General features: G+C 41.9%; 1 protein-coding gene across 1 annotated transcript in view; it reads left to right on the forward strand.

Annotated features, from left to right (window-relative positions):
- drp2 (dystrophin related protein 2) overlaps positions 1-14,663 on the forward strand; it is a gene marked incomplete at its 3' end in the record, with an annotated part of 57,512 nt that overhangs the window by 33,479 nt on the left and 9,370 nt on the right. The window contains exons 9-17 of the mRNA XM_084549242.1: positions 1,099-1,160; positions 1,688-1,762; positions 3,521-3,722; positions 5,999-6,084; positions 7,851-8,008; positions 10,711-10,877; positions 11,741-11,852; positions 12,628-12,764; positions 13,987-14,052. Coding sequence (XP_084405368.1) covers positions 1,099-1,160; positions 1,688-1,762; positions 3,521-3,722; positions 5,999-6,084; positions 7,851-8,008; positions 10,711-10,877; positions 11,741-11,852; positions 12,628-12,764; positions 13,987-14,052 — 1,065 coding nt within the window. The remainder of the gene's footprint in view (positions 1-1,098; positions 1,161-1,687; positions 1,763-3,520; positions 3,723-5,998; positions 6,085-7,850; positions 8,009-10,710; positions 10,878-11,740; positions 11,853-12,627; positions 12,765-13,986; positions 14,053-14,663) is intronic.

The following is a 14,663-nucleotide window of genomic DNA, read 5'->3' on the forward strand; positions in this document are numbered from 1 at the left end:
GGGAAACTACTCTAAAACTGTTTGTCTGTGTGACTGGGAGATATTGTGTCATTTGTACAAGCAAAATCAGAGCGTACCTGTATGTGCCTGAGGTATAGCACACATTTTTGTTCATATTTTCAGAGATCTTTCCTTTGCCCAGACATTCATTAGATTGGATAAATACTAAATGATTCAGAAAGAAACTGTATTGAGCCACACCGTGAGCCCTGTTTGCCTGAGCACTCATGTGTTTATCTATTTACCCTTCATCAATACGGTTTACCTTTGGAGTGCCACCGCTTTTACCAATGAGCTGTGAATGTAGGTGTGTGTGTGCAGGATGGGGGGGCAGGTGTATGCATTTGTACAGTTTGTTTCTCTCCAGACTGTAAGTATTTATGTTCTTAATCATTTGCAACACAACCTTGTGGGTCTTGTTTTAGTCTCCTAGTCGGTTCTTTATGGGTTATATTACTATTCCAGAGAGGATGGGTAGTATCTGAGTAGCACTCTACCGGGTACCAATCAATGATCACTTGCACAGGTAAAAAGATGAGTGCTGCCCTAAAAGGCCCTTGAGACCGGCGGATTTCTTGCTATGGGGTTTCCCATTTATTTTTCTGCTCTTGTCCTTTTTATTGGATCTATTTTATAGATGGTACATTTTCTGAATGTTCCCAGGGAGTTGAAGGAGGGGGAGGTGGTGTGAATGTATGTTTTTGATGTAGGTATGAGTTGGAGTTCAGTGTATTTCTGAATGTAACATTTTAAGCTACTGTCGGTATATATCTGCAGCAGAGCAATAGTTTTGCACCTTTAATACTTAAACGTGAATATTTTCATCGTGTTTGACATGTGTCTACACTTTCCAGGGGTAACATTTCTTGGCTTATCTTAAACAATGGTCACCCTATTCTGTCCCCTCATTGTTACCTTTCTCTCTTACTTACCATCTTTTCATCTCACCCCTTTTACTGTGTGCCACACCTGCCTGTCTCCGCTCCCTCGGCTCATTTGTTCTCCATTTTTACCTTGATCTCTCTGGCCTGAAAAATGTGCACCCCCATTCTTGCCTACCTCATGAAATCTTTTGCCTTTGCTTCATTTTTCTGTCAGCCACCAGGCCCAGACAACTTGCTGGGACCATCCAAAGATGACAGAACTGTACCAGGCGCTAGGTGAGTGAGGAGACAATTAAAGCACCATCGTGCTTATTCGCCCAGGACCCCCACTAGGCTGCAGCTTCACCAGCAACATGTCACCACTGGGTTTCTACTTTGAAGGTCCTGTCACACAGCTCATTAAGGAACCTGTATTTCAAACTCCTTGGGGACTACACAGCTACTGTCATTAACCCATGAGGCCCAATTTGCCAGTGCTCTGATTGCTTTTCACTTAGCCTTTAATTATTTGTGATTAACTGACATGATGTGTTTTACTATTGATCTAATCTGACAGGGGGAGCTTCCAGGCGAGACAGGCACGCTGTCACAAACACATGCTCAGCTAGACAAATACATGCGTGTACACAGACACATACACAGATAATAATAGTAATACAGCAAATTACTTCTGCTGTGGTGTGATAAACAGGGGGACAGATAGTAAGATCTAATTCTTTAACGGCAGGGTGAGTTGGTGCAGGATGCGTTGGTTTTCTCTCATCTCTCTAATCTCTTTTTATCTCTTCCGTCCCTTCCATTAGCGGATCTGAACAACATCAAGTTCTCAGCATACAGAACAGCTATGAAGCTGCGACGAGTGCAGAAGGCTCTGAGGCGTATGTACAGTATTTCATTTATGGAATTTCTGTCTGCAGAGATGCAATGACTGTTTAAGTGATATACTGTTATCCTGCAGCATCAGTAGTGCACTATGACAAGCTCTTCCCCGGAATGAAAGATAATGATTAGCTGTGGCCAGTGTTGTGCATGAACGTGTTCAATGAACGGGGTTCATTGAACACGTTCATATTTTGGTGAGCTGTGAACTGAACGCAGAATTTTTCCAACTGTGAACGTAGACGTGAGTTTCGCTCAGTCTGAAGGGAAATAACAACGCCCCCCGCCCCCATTCAGGAATATTTCCTAGCATATACTGTCAATGGTTATTCAAAAAAGGCAGCACAGATCCTGGCAGAAAAAATATCACGGACTGGGGATGGATGCGCAGGTCAGTCAGAGATTCTATTGAACAACAATAGTTCAAAGCTGCTCATTTAAAAAAAAAAAAAAAAAGACAACAAGTTCAAACTTAAAATATGTGAACTATGAACTGGAACTAGTTCACTTTTATCTGTGCGAACTGAACTTTGCACTAGTTCTTGTTTAGTGTGAACTTGTACAACACTGGCTACGGCACATGTATTTATTCAGTTATTGAAATAATCATCGCTCCTTTGAACCCTACATGGAAATGTAGATGAAAACATTTGTTGCCGTCTACATTAATATTGACTTCGAAATGCAGCAATCACATGTATTGATAAATGTTAGAGCCAGTAGAACTACCCAACTACCAGAGTCCTCCTCATTTTCATCAAGGCCTGGATCATTAGCATTTCAGCTAATTAGCTATTAATTGGTCCATTTCAGTTACAAAATAGAAGGCAATTAGTTTGTCCTGCTTGGCTGAAGCTTGATTGTATTCCCATGCAGGGTCACTACCTCGAACATGGCCTTTCCTTCCTTCCTTCCTTCTTTCTTTCTTTCTTTCTTTCTTTCTTTCTTTTTCATTAGTTCAGTTGGTCCCTGCAAGTGGCCAATTATGCACAATTCTTTATTCATGTTTATCTTATTTCTTTTTATTTCTCTTACCCCATTCCTCCAACCATCTTTCCCATTGCTGTAATAAAAACTCACCACGCACGGACCGCTGTGAAAAACCCTTTTCAGCCAATCTCCTACTTCCTTTCTCTCGCCCATTCCCTTATCTCACCCTCCTCTGGTCTACTAGTTGATATCATTTCAGAATTTAATTGCTTGGCCTCTCTGTGATAACTCCAAAATTCTCATTCTTTCTCTCATGCACACATTGTGAGTGACTGAGCAGTTCTTTATAAGAGAAATTCCTTTTTTGGTGATTCCCTTCCAACACTGAGCATACTCCTGTTATCTCCTCACTCTGTTCTACCTTATTATCGTATTATCCAATTATACCTGGCATCCACGGACACCCTTTTAGCTCCACTCCTAGGGATGGGCCATCAAATTAGTTTAGAAGAGCAAAATCAAATTTGTGTCACTTCTCTTGAAACATCTGGTAGGGCTTAAATGGGCAAAAAGGATGAATAAGCACCGCTGTCGCCTGCACGCTCATTTTCTGAGGTGGGAATGATGATCCTGCTGTGTCTTTGTGTTTGTGTCCCAAAATTAACATAGGTGTTTAGGCTTTAGCACTTTTCACATGTGTGCACACACATCGAAGCAACATATCGCACAAACGTGTGTCATATTCAAAACATACATGTTATGTTGTCAGTGCACTGCCAAGCAGAGACTAATTCAAATTCCCGCATGCACGTCTGTGTTGTGTTTAGTGGATCTAGTGGCACTGAGCAGCCTTGTGGAGGTGTTTCGGGAGCAGGAGCTGCAGCAGGGAGAGCATGTGATGGATGTGGTGGATGTGATTCACGGTCTCACGGCTCTGTACGAGAGGCTGGAGGAGGAGAGGTCCATCCTGGTCAACATTCCACTTTGCGTTGATATGTGTCTCAACTGGCTGCTCAACGTCTACGACAGGTGGGTGAGCTGGAGGCAAATGCTTCTGTCAAGAAAAAACTGAAGCATTCATTAAACCCTGCTTAACTTGTAAGCTTCATCAGCTGCTAGTCAAGTAAGTGTCTATACATCCAGCAGACAGAGACTTTTGTCTTTTAGCTCTCCTTCAACTCCCAAGAGGTGTCCTTACCTCCAGAGATGACTAACTTTCTTTTCAAGTTCCCTGTATATTTGCAGATTTGACTGTCTATAGGGTGTCAATCATACAGCCTGTGTCCAGGCAAAAAAAAAAAAAATTAAATGCCCATCATCCAAGATGGTTACACTACTTGTCACTGACCTGGATGGCTGCTTAAAGGAGAGATGTGCCAATTTTTTGGAGTACTGCTGCAAATATATCTCACGTCATCTCTGCTTGGTTATTGGCTTGAGGCACTAATAGTAGAGCACGTCTGACTTTCCAGCCAAGCTGTCTCTGCTCGAGTGGCCTGGTGGGTAATATAGGTGCCAGGCTTTGACAAAAATACAATATTTTTTGAGCAATGCACTAATTTCTGTCATAAAGTGCTCGTGACGTTTTACATTAAAGCACCAATTCAGGTGATTTCCTTTTAATACCATGAGTATATACAGTACAGTATACAAAGTATTCTTGCAATATATCTTGTAGCCTTCACTGGCTACGTTGAGAACAGTGTTACTGAGTATCTCCCTTACTCTATCAGTGACGGAGAGATATGGAGTTATATGGAATTCACCTACGTTGCTAGTTGTGTTTTTGGGACATATAAACTATTACAATAAAAGCTATTTTTAGCAATTCCTCACAACCATTGGACAACAGTCTGTCTGGAGATTGATGGAACCAGTTCAATGGCTTGTTCTACAGACATCTATAAAGAGTCACACCACGGCTAAAGCTCCAATAACAATGTCCAGGCAGAGGGCCAATCATTCCCTCTGAGACGCAGTAGAAACAAATCCTCTTCGACGCCAACACTCACTCGTCTTTGTCCCTGATTGACTTTTTTTGTGGTGTCTCCAAAGGAAAAAACATTGAGCACAGATGCAGAAATACAGGAATAAGCCCACGAATGCTGTAAATTCAGTCTGTGGCTCTTAACTACTTGCTACTAACGAGAGACAATCAGAGATTTTACCCTCTGCATAAATTTCTGTAATTGCTTTTTGTTTTCCAATAAATAGTAGCAGGGAATGTGAATGGGGTGTGTGTTTGTGCGTCCATTTTTATGTGTGTTTGTGCCAATGAATGTGCATTAGCGTTTATCAAAGCTACTCCTCGTGCGGGTATATGTTTATATGTGTGTCACACTAGCCGGGTGTGCAGGAGTGATGTGTCCCCCGAGGAGCAGCACTGGGGTGCATATTGAAGATGGCATGCAGCCCACAGTACAAAGTGTGTGTGCAAGGTGCTGACAGCCAGTCGCCCCCACGCACTCTCAAACTCGTCCAATCCACTCCAGCCCTGAATCCAGTTGGGAAATGACACTCTGCTTTTCACTTTTCATGTTTCTCCCTGTGACTCTAATTTTCTTGACCGGCCTCTAATAGCCTGGCCTGAATAATTTTTCACTTCCTTTTGAATTAAAAATCCTGTGCCCCCGACTGTGTCCCTGTTTTTTTGAACACTTTCAAAGCTGTATCCAGCTCTGGAAATTTAACTTACTCTTTGATTTGATTTCATACTTCATTGCTCTCGTGTTCTCTGATGAATGTGATGTTCTCTGATTTATCTCTTAATGATTCAAGTGTTAATTCGATAAGCCTGGTTTCTGTCAGTGCTGCTAAGCTCGGCACTAAATTCTTCCAGGCTGTGTTGGCACCAGACCTGTGAGCTGTGATGCCGTGTTTGTGTCTCAAATTTTTCCACAGTAGCTCTACCATTTCTTTTTTATTTCAAGCTGGAAAAAAGTTCATGTGTGCTGCAGTGTCTGTCCACTGTCATTGCTTCTGGACAGTATTTATTTATTCATCTGGGGACACATCTTCTTGTTCTTGTTCTTCTTCTTGTTCTTCTTCTTCTTATTATTATTATGATGGCTCTTTTAGGCATAAACCCATAGACTCAATACTTCATCAAGTCCCTGTAGTGACTTTACTTACTCAGAATGGTCTAATACGATTTCACACTACAGCACTGACATGTACTATATTGCAGTGACCCGGGTAATTCTTCTACTCTTTGAATATATTATCACGTCCCAGTACACTCTGATTTCAGATTATTATCTCTCTAAAAGTTGTAACCCTGGATCTTTGTGTTTTCTCTCCTCTAGTGCTCGAAATGGCAAAATGCGGGTTCTCAGCTTCAAGATGGGACTGGTGAGCCTGTGCAATGCAGATGTGCAGGAGAAGTACAAATGTGAGCCTCATTCTCGTTCACGATGTCTAATGCATTTCCTCAACTGCAAACAATGAGCCAAAACAAAACGACCCTGATTGCCAGTATTACACAAAGACATCCACTTAGTCTAATGGAGGAAATGACTGCGCTACCATAATGGAGAAAGCTTTCTTTACTTGTACAAAGTACGCCAGGGGCCTTAAAAGGATTGCTTGCCAGAGATACCATTCATGCACACTCTCAAAGAGGCTTTGTTCTGTTTCGATTATAAATGATGCTGTAATATTTTATCAGTCCCATGCTCCAGTCTGAGTTATATTTGTACTGTTCTGTTGTAAGACAATACAGAATACAGAAAATGAATGAATGAATGAATGAATGTTGTAATCCAGTTCACGAGTCATCCTGTAAGCCATCAGTGAGCATTTGAACTGACAATAGCTGGAGCAGGGTTAGCGTGGAGTTGATACAGATCTGAGACAAACCCATGCCAGGACTATTCATTCTTGGCACACCCTCTGTGTCAGGTCTGAAAGATGACAGATTTACCTTCAATTGATCGGTCCCTGAAGGGAGACAGTCTTATTATTTTGGCTTCAGGTAGACATGCAGTGTCCCTGATTGTCTGTCTTTCTTTTGAGTGAGCCTGTTTTTCTTTGAGACCTAGATGGTGGGTATTTATCGTCAGTGGTGGGGTTGTGATTCAAAAAAGGGATTATGATTACTAAAGTTGCCTTCATTTATCAGTTGCCTATGCTCAAACACTCAACATGTGTTGCTTTTACTCCTAATGTGACACACACCACTTACTGTTTTGTCACTGCCCTCTCTTTTTATTTTCAGAAAAACATAGTTTTCAGTTTCTGTCCTCTTAAATGCATCCCCCAAACTATGTTTCTGAATATACAATAGGTAAGTGGACGTACAAATAACGCCATTGCAGAATCTGACTTTTGTTTTTGCTGCACTTTAAAGTTGGCCAACCACTTTGGTCCAGATTGAAACATCTCTGTCAGATAATGTATGGCTTGTGCAGCCAAATCCAGAAATACAATTGTCACTCTGCAGCGTTAGCAGCTTTGCAGGCTGCATGTTTAAGATGTAATATAACAGTACACCGTGGTGGTCTCTCCATAAAACAGTGCGAGCATTTAAAATGTCAAACACACCTGAGCTCTGGCTATGAGGCCTATATAGAGGAGGCTGTTTAACATGCAGGTGTTAAAGCCCAACATACTCACTACAGGGTTGAATAAGTGCACAGAAAAGAGGATACATGGGATGCTTATACTCTTTTTGTGCAGCATTTTCACACGCCTGTCAGCATTCATTTCCTCAGTGACAGCCAGACTCCCAGCTAGCTTGGTAAAGGCCTCATTCAAAATCTGACAAGAAACTACTTATGCAGCTCTTTCATCTCTAAATTGACCGGCTGGGCCACTAATACTGATTCTGTCTCTGTCTATATGTCAGTCATTTTTGCCAAAAAAATAGGTTAGATAAGCCTTATTTGCAGATTACTTGCTCACCATACAGTTTGTTATGAATCCCGAGAGCCATATTTTTGTAATTGTTGTGAATGCATTTGAGATTAAATTCATAATTGACGGTTTGTAAGAAAATGTAGAAACAAATGCAATTGCCCTTAATCAACAGATGTATATGTGGTGGTAATATACATACATATAATTGCATACATGTATACTAACACTGTGCACAATAAATGCTGTATACGCTGGTGTACAGTTAGATTCGTTACTGGTAACTGGATGTGTGTTTTGCAGACTTATTCCGGCAGGTGTCTGGTACCGGAGGTTTGACAGACCAGCGTCACCTCAGCCTGCTCCTCCACGAAGCCATCCAGATCCCCCGGCAGTTGGGTGAAGTTGCTGCTTTCGGGGGCAGCAATGTGGAGCCAAGTGTCCGTAGCTGCTTCCGCATGGTGAGAACTCAGTCGCATATATTCATGTTACGCCTAAATGCATCTGCTGAAAGGCGACAGCATGCTCTGTTTTCTACGCCCATGCACACACATACTATATAAGGATATTGTGAGTTTAGCTCACCACATTCGATCATATAACAGTCAAAAGATTCAGCTTCTGCAGCCATGCTGTTTATATGAATATTCATGGTCCAGTGTCCTTTTTGTATAACATATTCGCACGCTGTAAGGACAGTGCTAGTTTCATTGTTTGAATAGCTTGATTGCTCTAATGAGAAATTTGAAGGCCGCCTTAAAAACCTACTTATTCACACTATTGTTATGTAAAACCTGCTAATGTATTAATTAATATAAATGAAAATAGTGATTGACCTCCAGAAATCAGAACAGTAATACAAGGGCTGACTCATAAGTTTGTGGTCAAAGGCAAAAGGATTTCAGTTATCCAGCTCTCTTTACATGCACGGGCAGTTCAGCTCTTTGAGTGATTGTACAGAAAGTTTGAAGTTAATAAGCTTTGTGGTGTTTCTGTTTCGGGTAATTGAAAATTGCAAGTCAGCACTGTCCGAGATAATGGACGACATGTGCAATCATCTGCTCCCTCGGACTCAAGGGCTTATCACCCAAGGAGGACAAGGTGGCAGCACTGGGGGAGGGCGCTCCTTACAGTATGGTGAATAAGTAGGCTGCTGAATTCAAGAAGAATGATCTAAGTAGTCGGCACAGTGGCGATGAAGTCTTCGCTACTGTGCAGCATTTTCTAGATGTCCAAAATGCCAACTTGTATATGGGATCCACGGTATATTCTCCACAACCTCCCGACTAAGTGTGTAAATGCTGACGGAGACGATGTCTTTTCTAAAACGGGCTCCTTCTGCCTCAGGTCATGAACATGTCAGTCACCCATTGTGCAGATCAAGTAACTGAATTTAATCTTCAAAGATGAAGGCCAAACTGAAGCTTTTGCCTTTTGGTTTCCAACCCACTTGCTCTGTGAAGCTGTGTTTTACTGACGTCTGCACAGTCATCCTACAAAGGAAGAGAAATTTAAGAGCACCATTTCAGGAACCTAGAGCACTCTCAGCTGCACCGAACTATTTCAAAATGTTTCCTCGTAAAACATCACATCACATGAATATTACATTGGATTGCTTTTAATGCACATAAATACAATCGGCTTCAGCTAATGCATGATGTTACTAACCATCCAAACCAAGTTTAAATGGGAAAGTTGCTTACAGACTACTTGCTATTGGAATATTGATATGATGAAGTATAGGTCTCAGACTACAGTAGCACAAAAGCAATAGTTGATGAGGAAGTATGTTTGCTGCATGTGTCTGGATGTCGTAGTGGGTTGCAGGAACTTTAACTTTCAGCATTCAACTCAGGACACCAGATAATCACTGCTTTGTTAAGAGCAGGCTGTTTTGGACGGAGGCCTATGCAAAGCCTTTTAATTCCCTCATTTTCCATGCACATCCTAATTATACGCACTCTATTCTGGTTCACGCTTGCTGTATCAGCTACGGCTGATTTAAATCAATTCCTTTCTCCATTTGCTCCATGTCAGGACATTTACTTGTAGATGAAGTACCCATGTAATGCCAACTGGGGGGTGACCCATTTGCCCGTTTATCACTTGACTTGGAAATGAGTGACAACAGTTTGTGGGGATGTGGGTGCAGCATTTGCTGCCACCTCACTGACACTGACTTTGCTGACAGAGGAGCAGATGGAATTTACTGAGAAATAGACAGAGTAAGGTAGCTACACAGTGTTGCTGAAGGTGTTTCTGTACGTGCAGGTGAAATTCAACTTGAGGAATAACTTAATTCTCTGAATTCTCTGTCAGAAATATTGTAGTTTAGATCTTGGTTCGGAAAGATGCAGTTTAATGGAAATGTTGTGCAGAAAGCAAACAGTTTTGATGGATAACTGGTTGTATATCGTTCTGTTTTCCCCAATGATGTTGAAAATATCCCATCTGTTGGGTGTGCTGCTTTGTGATGCAGTGGCGTGCTCAGCATAGTCAGTGACGGTTCCAGGTGTTCGGTATGCAAGGGGCTGCTATTCGACCTCCCACATGGAGCCAAGCTCACCACTCTGCTAACAGAGAGGAGCTCCTTCATCCCCTGGAGACGCTACACCTCCGTGCACCTCACAGTCTGTGTGATCAGTGCACACACATACACATTTATTATGTTACTCTGCTTGAGCAGTAGAGAGAGCTCCAGGGAAATCAACCTCTTAATGCATCTCTGATGCAGACTTAATGAGAATTTAGCACATCACGGATTTTAGCGCTTGGCGAGTCATTCTTTTATTAGGTTGACTTCCTTTTTATCCCGCTTTCTGGAAATTTCAACAAGCTGTCTCTGTGAGAGATGGACCACATGCAGACACACAAACACACATACAGTCTACAAAGATATAGAACTTAAGCATACTGTACTGTGTTCCAACTTTCTAACTGTCTAAGGAGCTGTATAAAAACAAAAGATAGCTCATAGTTTTGTGCATATTTTTCGCCTTGTATTCCCTTTGATTCCTTTTATGTAATAGCACTCTGCAAGACCACATTTGAGAACCAAGCATGCCTTCTTCTTTCATTGCTTCATGTACCTGCCTGTCGGTCTATATTTGGGTTGTTTACATTGTTCTGTGCTTCTTTCCTACCTCCAACCTTCCGTTCCCAGGCCCCTGGGAAACCTGCCATTGAGGTGTCTCACTTCCTGGAGTGGATGAGCCTTGAGCCCCAGTCGATGGTTTGGCTGCCTGTCCTCCACCGCGTAACTGCTGCAGAGTCAACCAAGCACCAGGCCAAATGCTACGTCTGCAAACAATGTCCCATCAAGGGCTTCAGGTAAGCCCACCTGTGTGTGTGTGTGCCATGTACATAGATCAATTTAAATAGTGGCAGCTGGTGTTCCCTGTTTCTACTACATGTATGAATCAGTGCTCAAAAGATGAAAACTTATTGGAGATGTTGAAACCAAGATGCAGTGTATTGTAATAATAATAATACACAATACCTGCGTACACTCCAACATTTGTAATACATTTCATTTATTCAAGTATAACGCTTGAAGGTCCCTGACCAAGACATCACCTAAAGAAAATAATCTTATGCAGATTGTAGTGTGCAGGCGCTGTTCCTGTCATTCTGCGATATTCTTCACCTTCATCAAATCTGGTGTGGATATACTGAATTCACATTCATATGCTAACTAGAAAGAACATAACTGAAATAAATCACAATACATCTTTTATTATTTAAGATAGAGTTACAAATCACAATTTTGAAAACTTAACACGTGTCTGTAATCGATTGCATCCTTTTCAAGGGCACCAGGCTGTGTGTAAAAAGCATACATGCAGACACGCTTATAAATTATACATAGAAATATGCAGTATACCTTTATTCTCTACACACACACCTTTCTGATATTCAAAAGACGTTAAAATGAAAATTTCCAACCTTCACCTGAACTCAATCTCACCTTAACGTTAAACCACTTTCACCCTAAATCTTTATGATTTACATTATTGTGACTTGCTTTTGTCCCCCAAAGGAAGTAAAGTCCCTACAGCTTGACTTTGTAAACAGATTTATGTTTGCACCACATGAGTAATACAAGTACACACACAGACCCACAGACCCACTTTGCTCCATCCATTTCTCTTGCACAGCTCAGCTCAACCTCTCTGTTTTATTGATTTTGACAGGTATCGCAGTCTGAAGCAGTTCAATGTGGACATCTGCCAAACATGTTTTCTAACTGGCCGCACAAGCAAGGGAAAGAAGCTGCACTACCCCATCATGGAGTACTACACTCCAGTAAGACAACCATTATGTAGTGCTTTAACTGAATACAAATTCAGGTCGCCTGGGATGGATAAAGCCCTGCTCTACTCAAAAGAAAAAAAAAAACATACTGCTATCTCCTGGTTCCTGCCGCCAGACTCAGATTAGGCACCTCTCCACTGTAAGGTCTCTATCATCACTAAGTGTGTGTTGTTACATATGCTTACCCTGCTGCATCCAGATCTATAGTAAGCAGAAATTGAGTACCACTCAGCAGTAACATCCTTTTTGGCTCATATAGCGCAGACATAAAGTGCTATTTGGAGCACACATTACGCTAAAATCGTAGTCTTAAGCGGTTGCATGCACAGTCGAGTTCTTTCTAAAGGATTAGCTGTCATACTGTAGGTGGAGTGTACAAAGTGGCTGCCAGATTAAATCTCTGATCAATTCCAAGGTGTAAAATATAGTAAAAGGCCATCTGTACAGTGTTTTTTTCTAATAGACAATATTTTATATTATCAAGCTAAATTTTCAGTGCTATACAGGCAGGTGCCCATTGATTTCCACTATGATAGAGAGATCAGGAAATAAAAAGCCAGGGGGATGATTTTAAACAGAGGTAAGGTTAGAAGAAACTGAATGAAAAAGGAGAGTGAGGAAAGTGTTAAAAGCAAGACAAACCAGCGTGTAGGCAGATTTTGCACGATGTTATATTGGAAAAAGCTGTGTAATTTAACATCCTCCCATCCACTCCCTTCACCTGTCAACCCCGCCTCCATCCGTCGACTCCTAAATCATGCTCCAGACAACCTCGGGAGAGAAGATGAGGGACTTTGCTAAGACTCTGAAGAATAAGTTCAGGTCAAAGCAGTACTTCACCAAGCATCCGCAGAGAGGTTACCTGCCAGTGCAATCTGTGCTTGAAGCTGAGAGCTCGGAGACGTGAGTCCCACATGGAAACACAAACACAGTCATTTCTCTGTCTCTGCTCTCTTGTCATCTGCCTCTTACTGTCTCCCAGTTACACCCAAACTCCTGCTGCTGCAGGCTACTTATCATGAGCTGACTCGCTGTGTTGAAAGTTAACATAATGTCAGTCCTGTGATCTCAGTCTGGCTCGGGTGCACATGAGTGAGTCTCACAATATGACAAAAACAAGAGCCATGAGATTAAAATCCATGAATCACTATGAGGCATAGCTCAAGGCTACGGCATTACCCAGGATCATTTAACATAGCCATGGGTCCATGGTTTCACTGACCATGTCACTGCTATGGTCACCTTTAATAACCTCAAATATAACATCAGCCCAGACACAGAACTCAAACCAGTGCCTCAACAGATACAACAACAGAGGCAGGACCTGGAGACATTAGACCTGGAGAACATGGTTATAATCGGGAGTTTTTAACAAGGTAACAATTCTAACGTTGCAACGTAGCAGCGTATCTTTATCAGAGAAGGCCATGAGAGTGGCGGCATACACTATTGTATTATCTATGTCCAGGAAATAGCGGTCTCTAACAAGAACTGTTCTATTTTGGTTGTTGCTTACATCTAGTCATATTTCTGCAGTATATGTAATTATAAAACAAAAACGTCACAGAAATAATGAGACCACCTACGATGCATCATAGAAAAAAACATGAAAAACAAGATTAATTTCTTTTCCATATGGTTCATATATACGTATGTAATGGTTTAACGTTGTGATGTTCCCTCGCAGGCTGAAGATTATTGGTATGAATACCCTCCTAATAAAAATGTTTTATTATAACCATATACAATGGTTTTCTGAACTACTTCTCACTTGTGCAGCCTGCTCACAAGCACCGTAGGCCAATAATGTCGGGATGTTGGGTTTAATCAGTGAAATCTGTCATGTTTTAGAACCTCTTTCTGTAAAATCAGCAAAGTCACTCTCCAGTAAATGTAGCAAAGTAGTGAAGTTACACAAACATACAGCAGCCTCAGATGATCTCAGATTTTTCTTGTTATTCTAATAAAACCAAAAGTTTTCCATGTAAATAATTAAAGCTCTTTGGGATTTTTGCATTGAGTCGATAAAGTTTGGATATGGCTTTTCTGCAAACACACAGATCACAATTGCAGAGTATTAAAAATGCCCCTGTGAAGTATTGACATGGGCTCTTTTTGTTTCTAGACCGTGCTCCTCACCCAAGCTGCCCCATGCGGACACACACAGCCGGATTGAACATTACGCCAGCAGGTATGTGGCTTACTGCTCCGTGGTAGACCTATACATATCAAATAATTACAACTGAGTCTCTACCTCTTTCACTTTGCCCACTTTAAATCATTCCCCTTCTTATTTATGTTCATTCCACCCCGTCTCTATTCCCTCACACTTTAGTCTTTGCCATGCATTGATTGAGGTATTGATTTAGCTGTGCTGTGCACTGTACTCCAGCCAGGATAGAGACTGTACCGCCCAGCAGGTTCCGTCACTCAGATTCTCCACACAAACACATGCTGGCACACACAAGTGGAGCAGTTTGCGGTCGTGTGATTGTGTGCGTGGAGGTCAGCGGGGTTCAGTGTGCCTAGCGGCTTGTCACTTGCTGGGGCAGTGAGCCCATTGGTCACCTGGGAGCTGTCGGCGAGGATTAGTCTCTGTCTGGCATGTTATAAACAGGACACACAGTGCTGGACTCCCACACTCCTGGCAGCTCTGCCCACAGTGCAGAGCTGGACACACACATCCCTTTCCACTGAGCCTGCAGTGTGCGTAGGAGACTGTATGTGTGTGTGTGTTTGTGTGCTGGTAAGTGTGCCACTGTATATTACTTCCTTGAGGCTCTTACACACACCCTGCCAAAA

The sequence above is a fragment of the Chelon labrosus genome (genome assembly GCF_963514085.1).
Source record: "Chelon labrosus genome assembly, chromosome: 8".
NCBI lineage: Eukaryota > Metazoa > Chordata > Actinopteri > Mugiliformes > Mugilidae > Chelon > Chelon labrosus.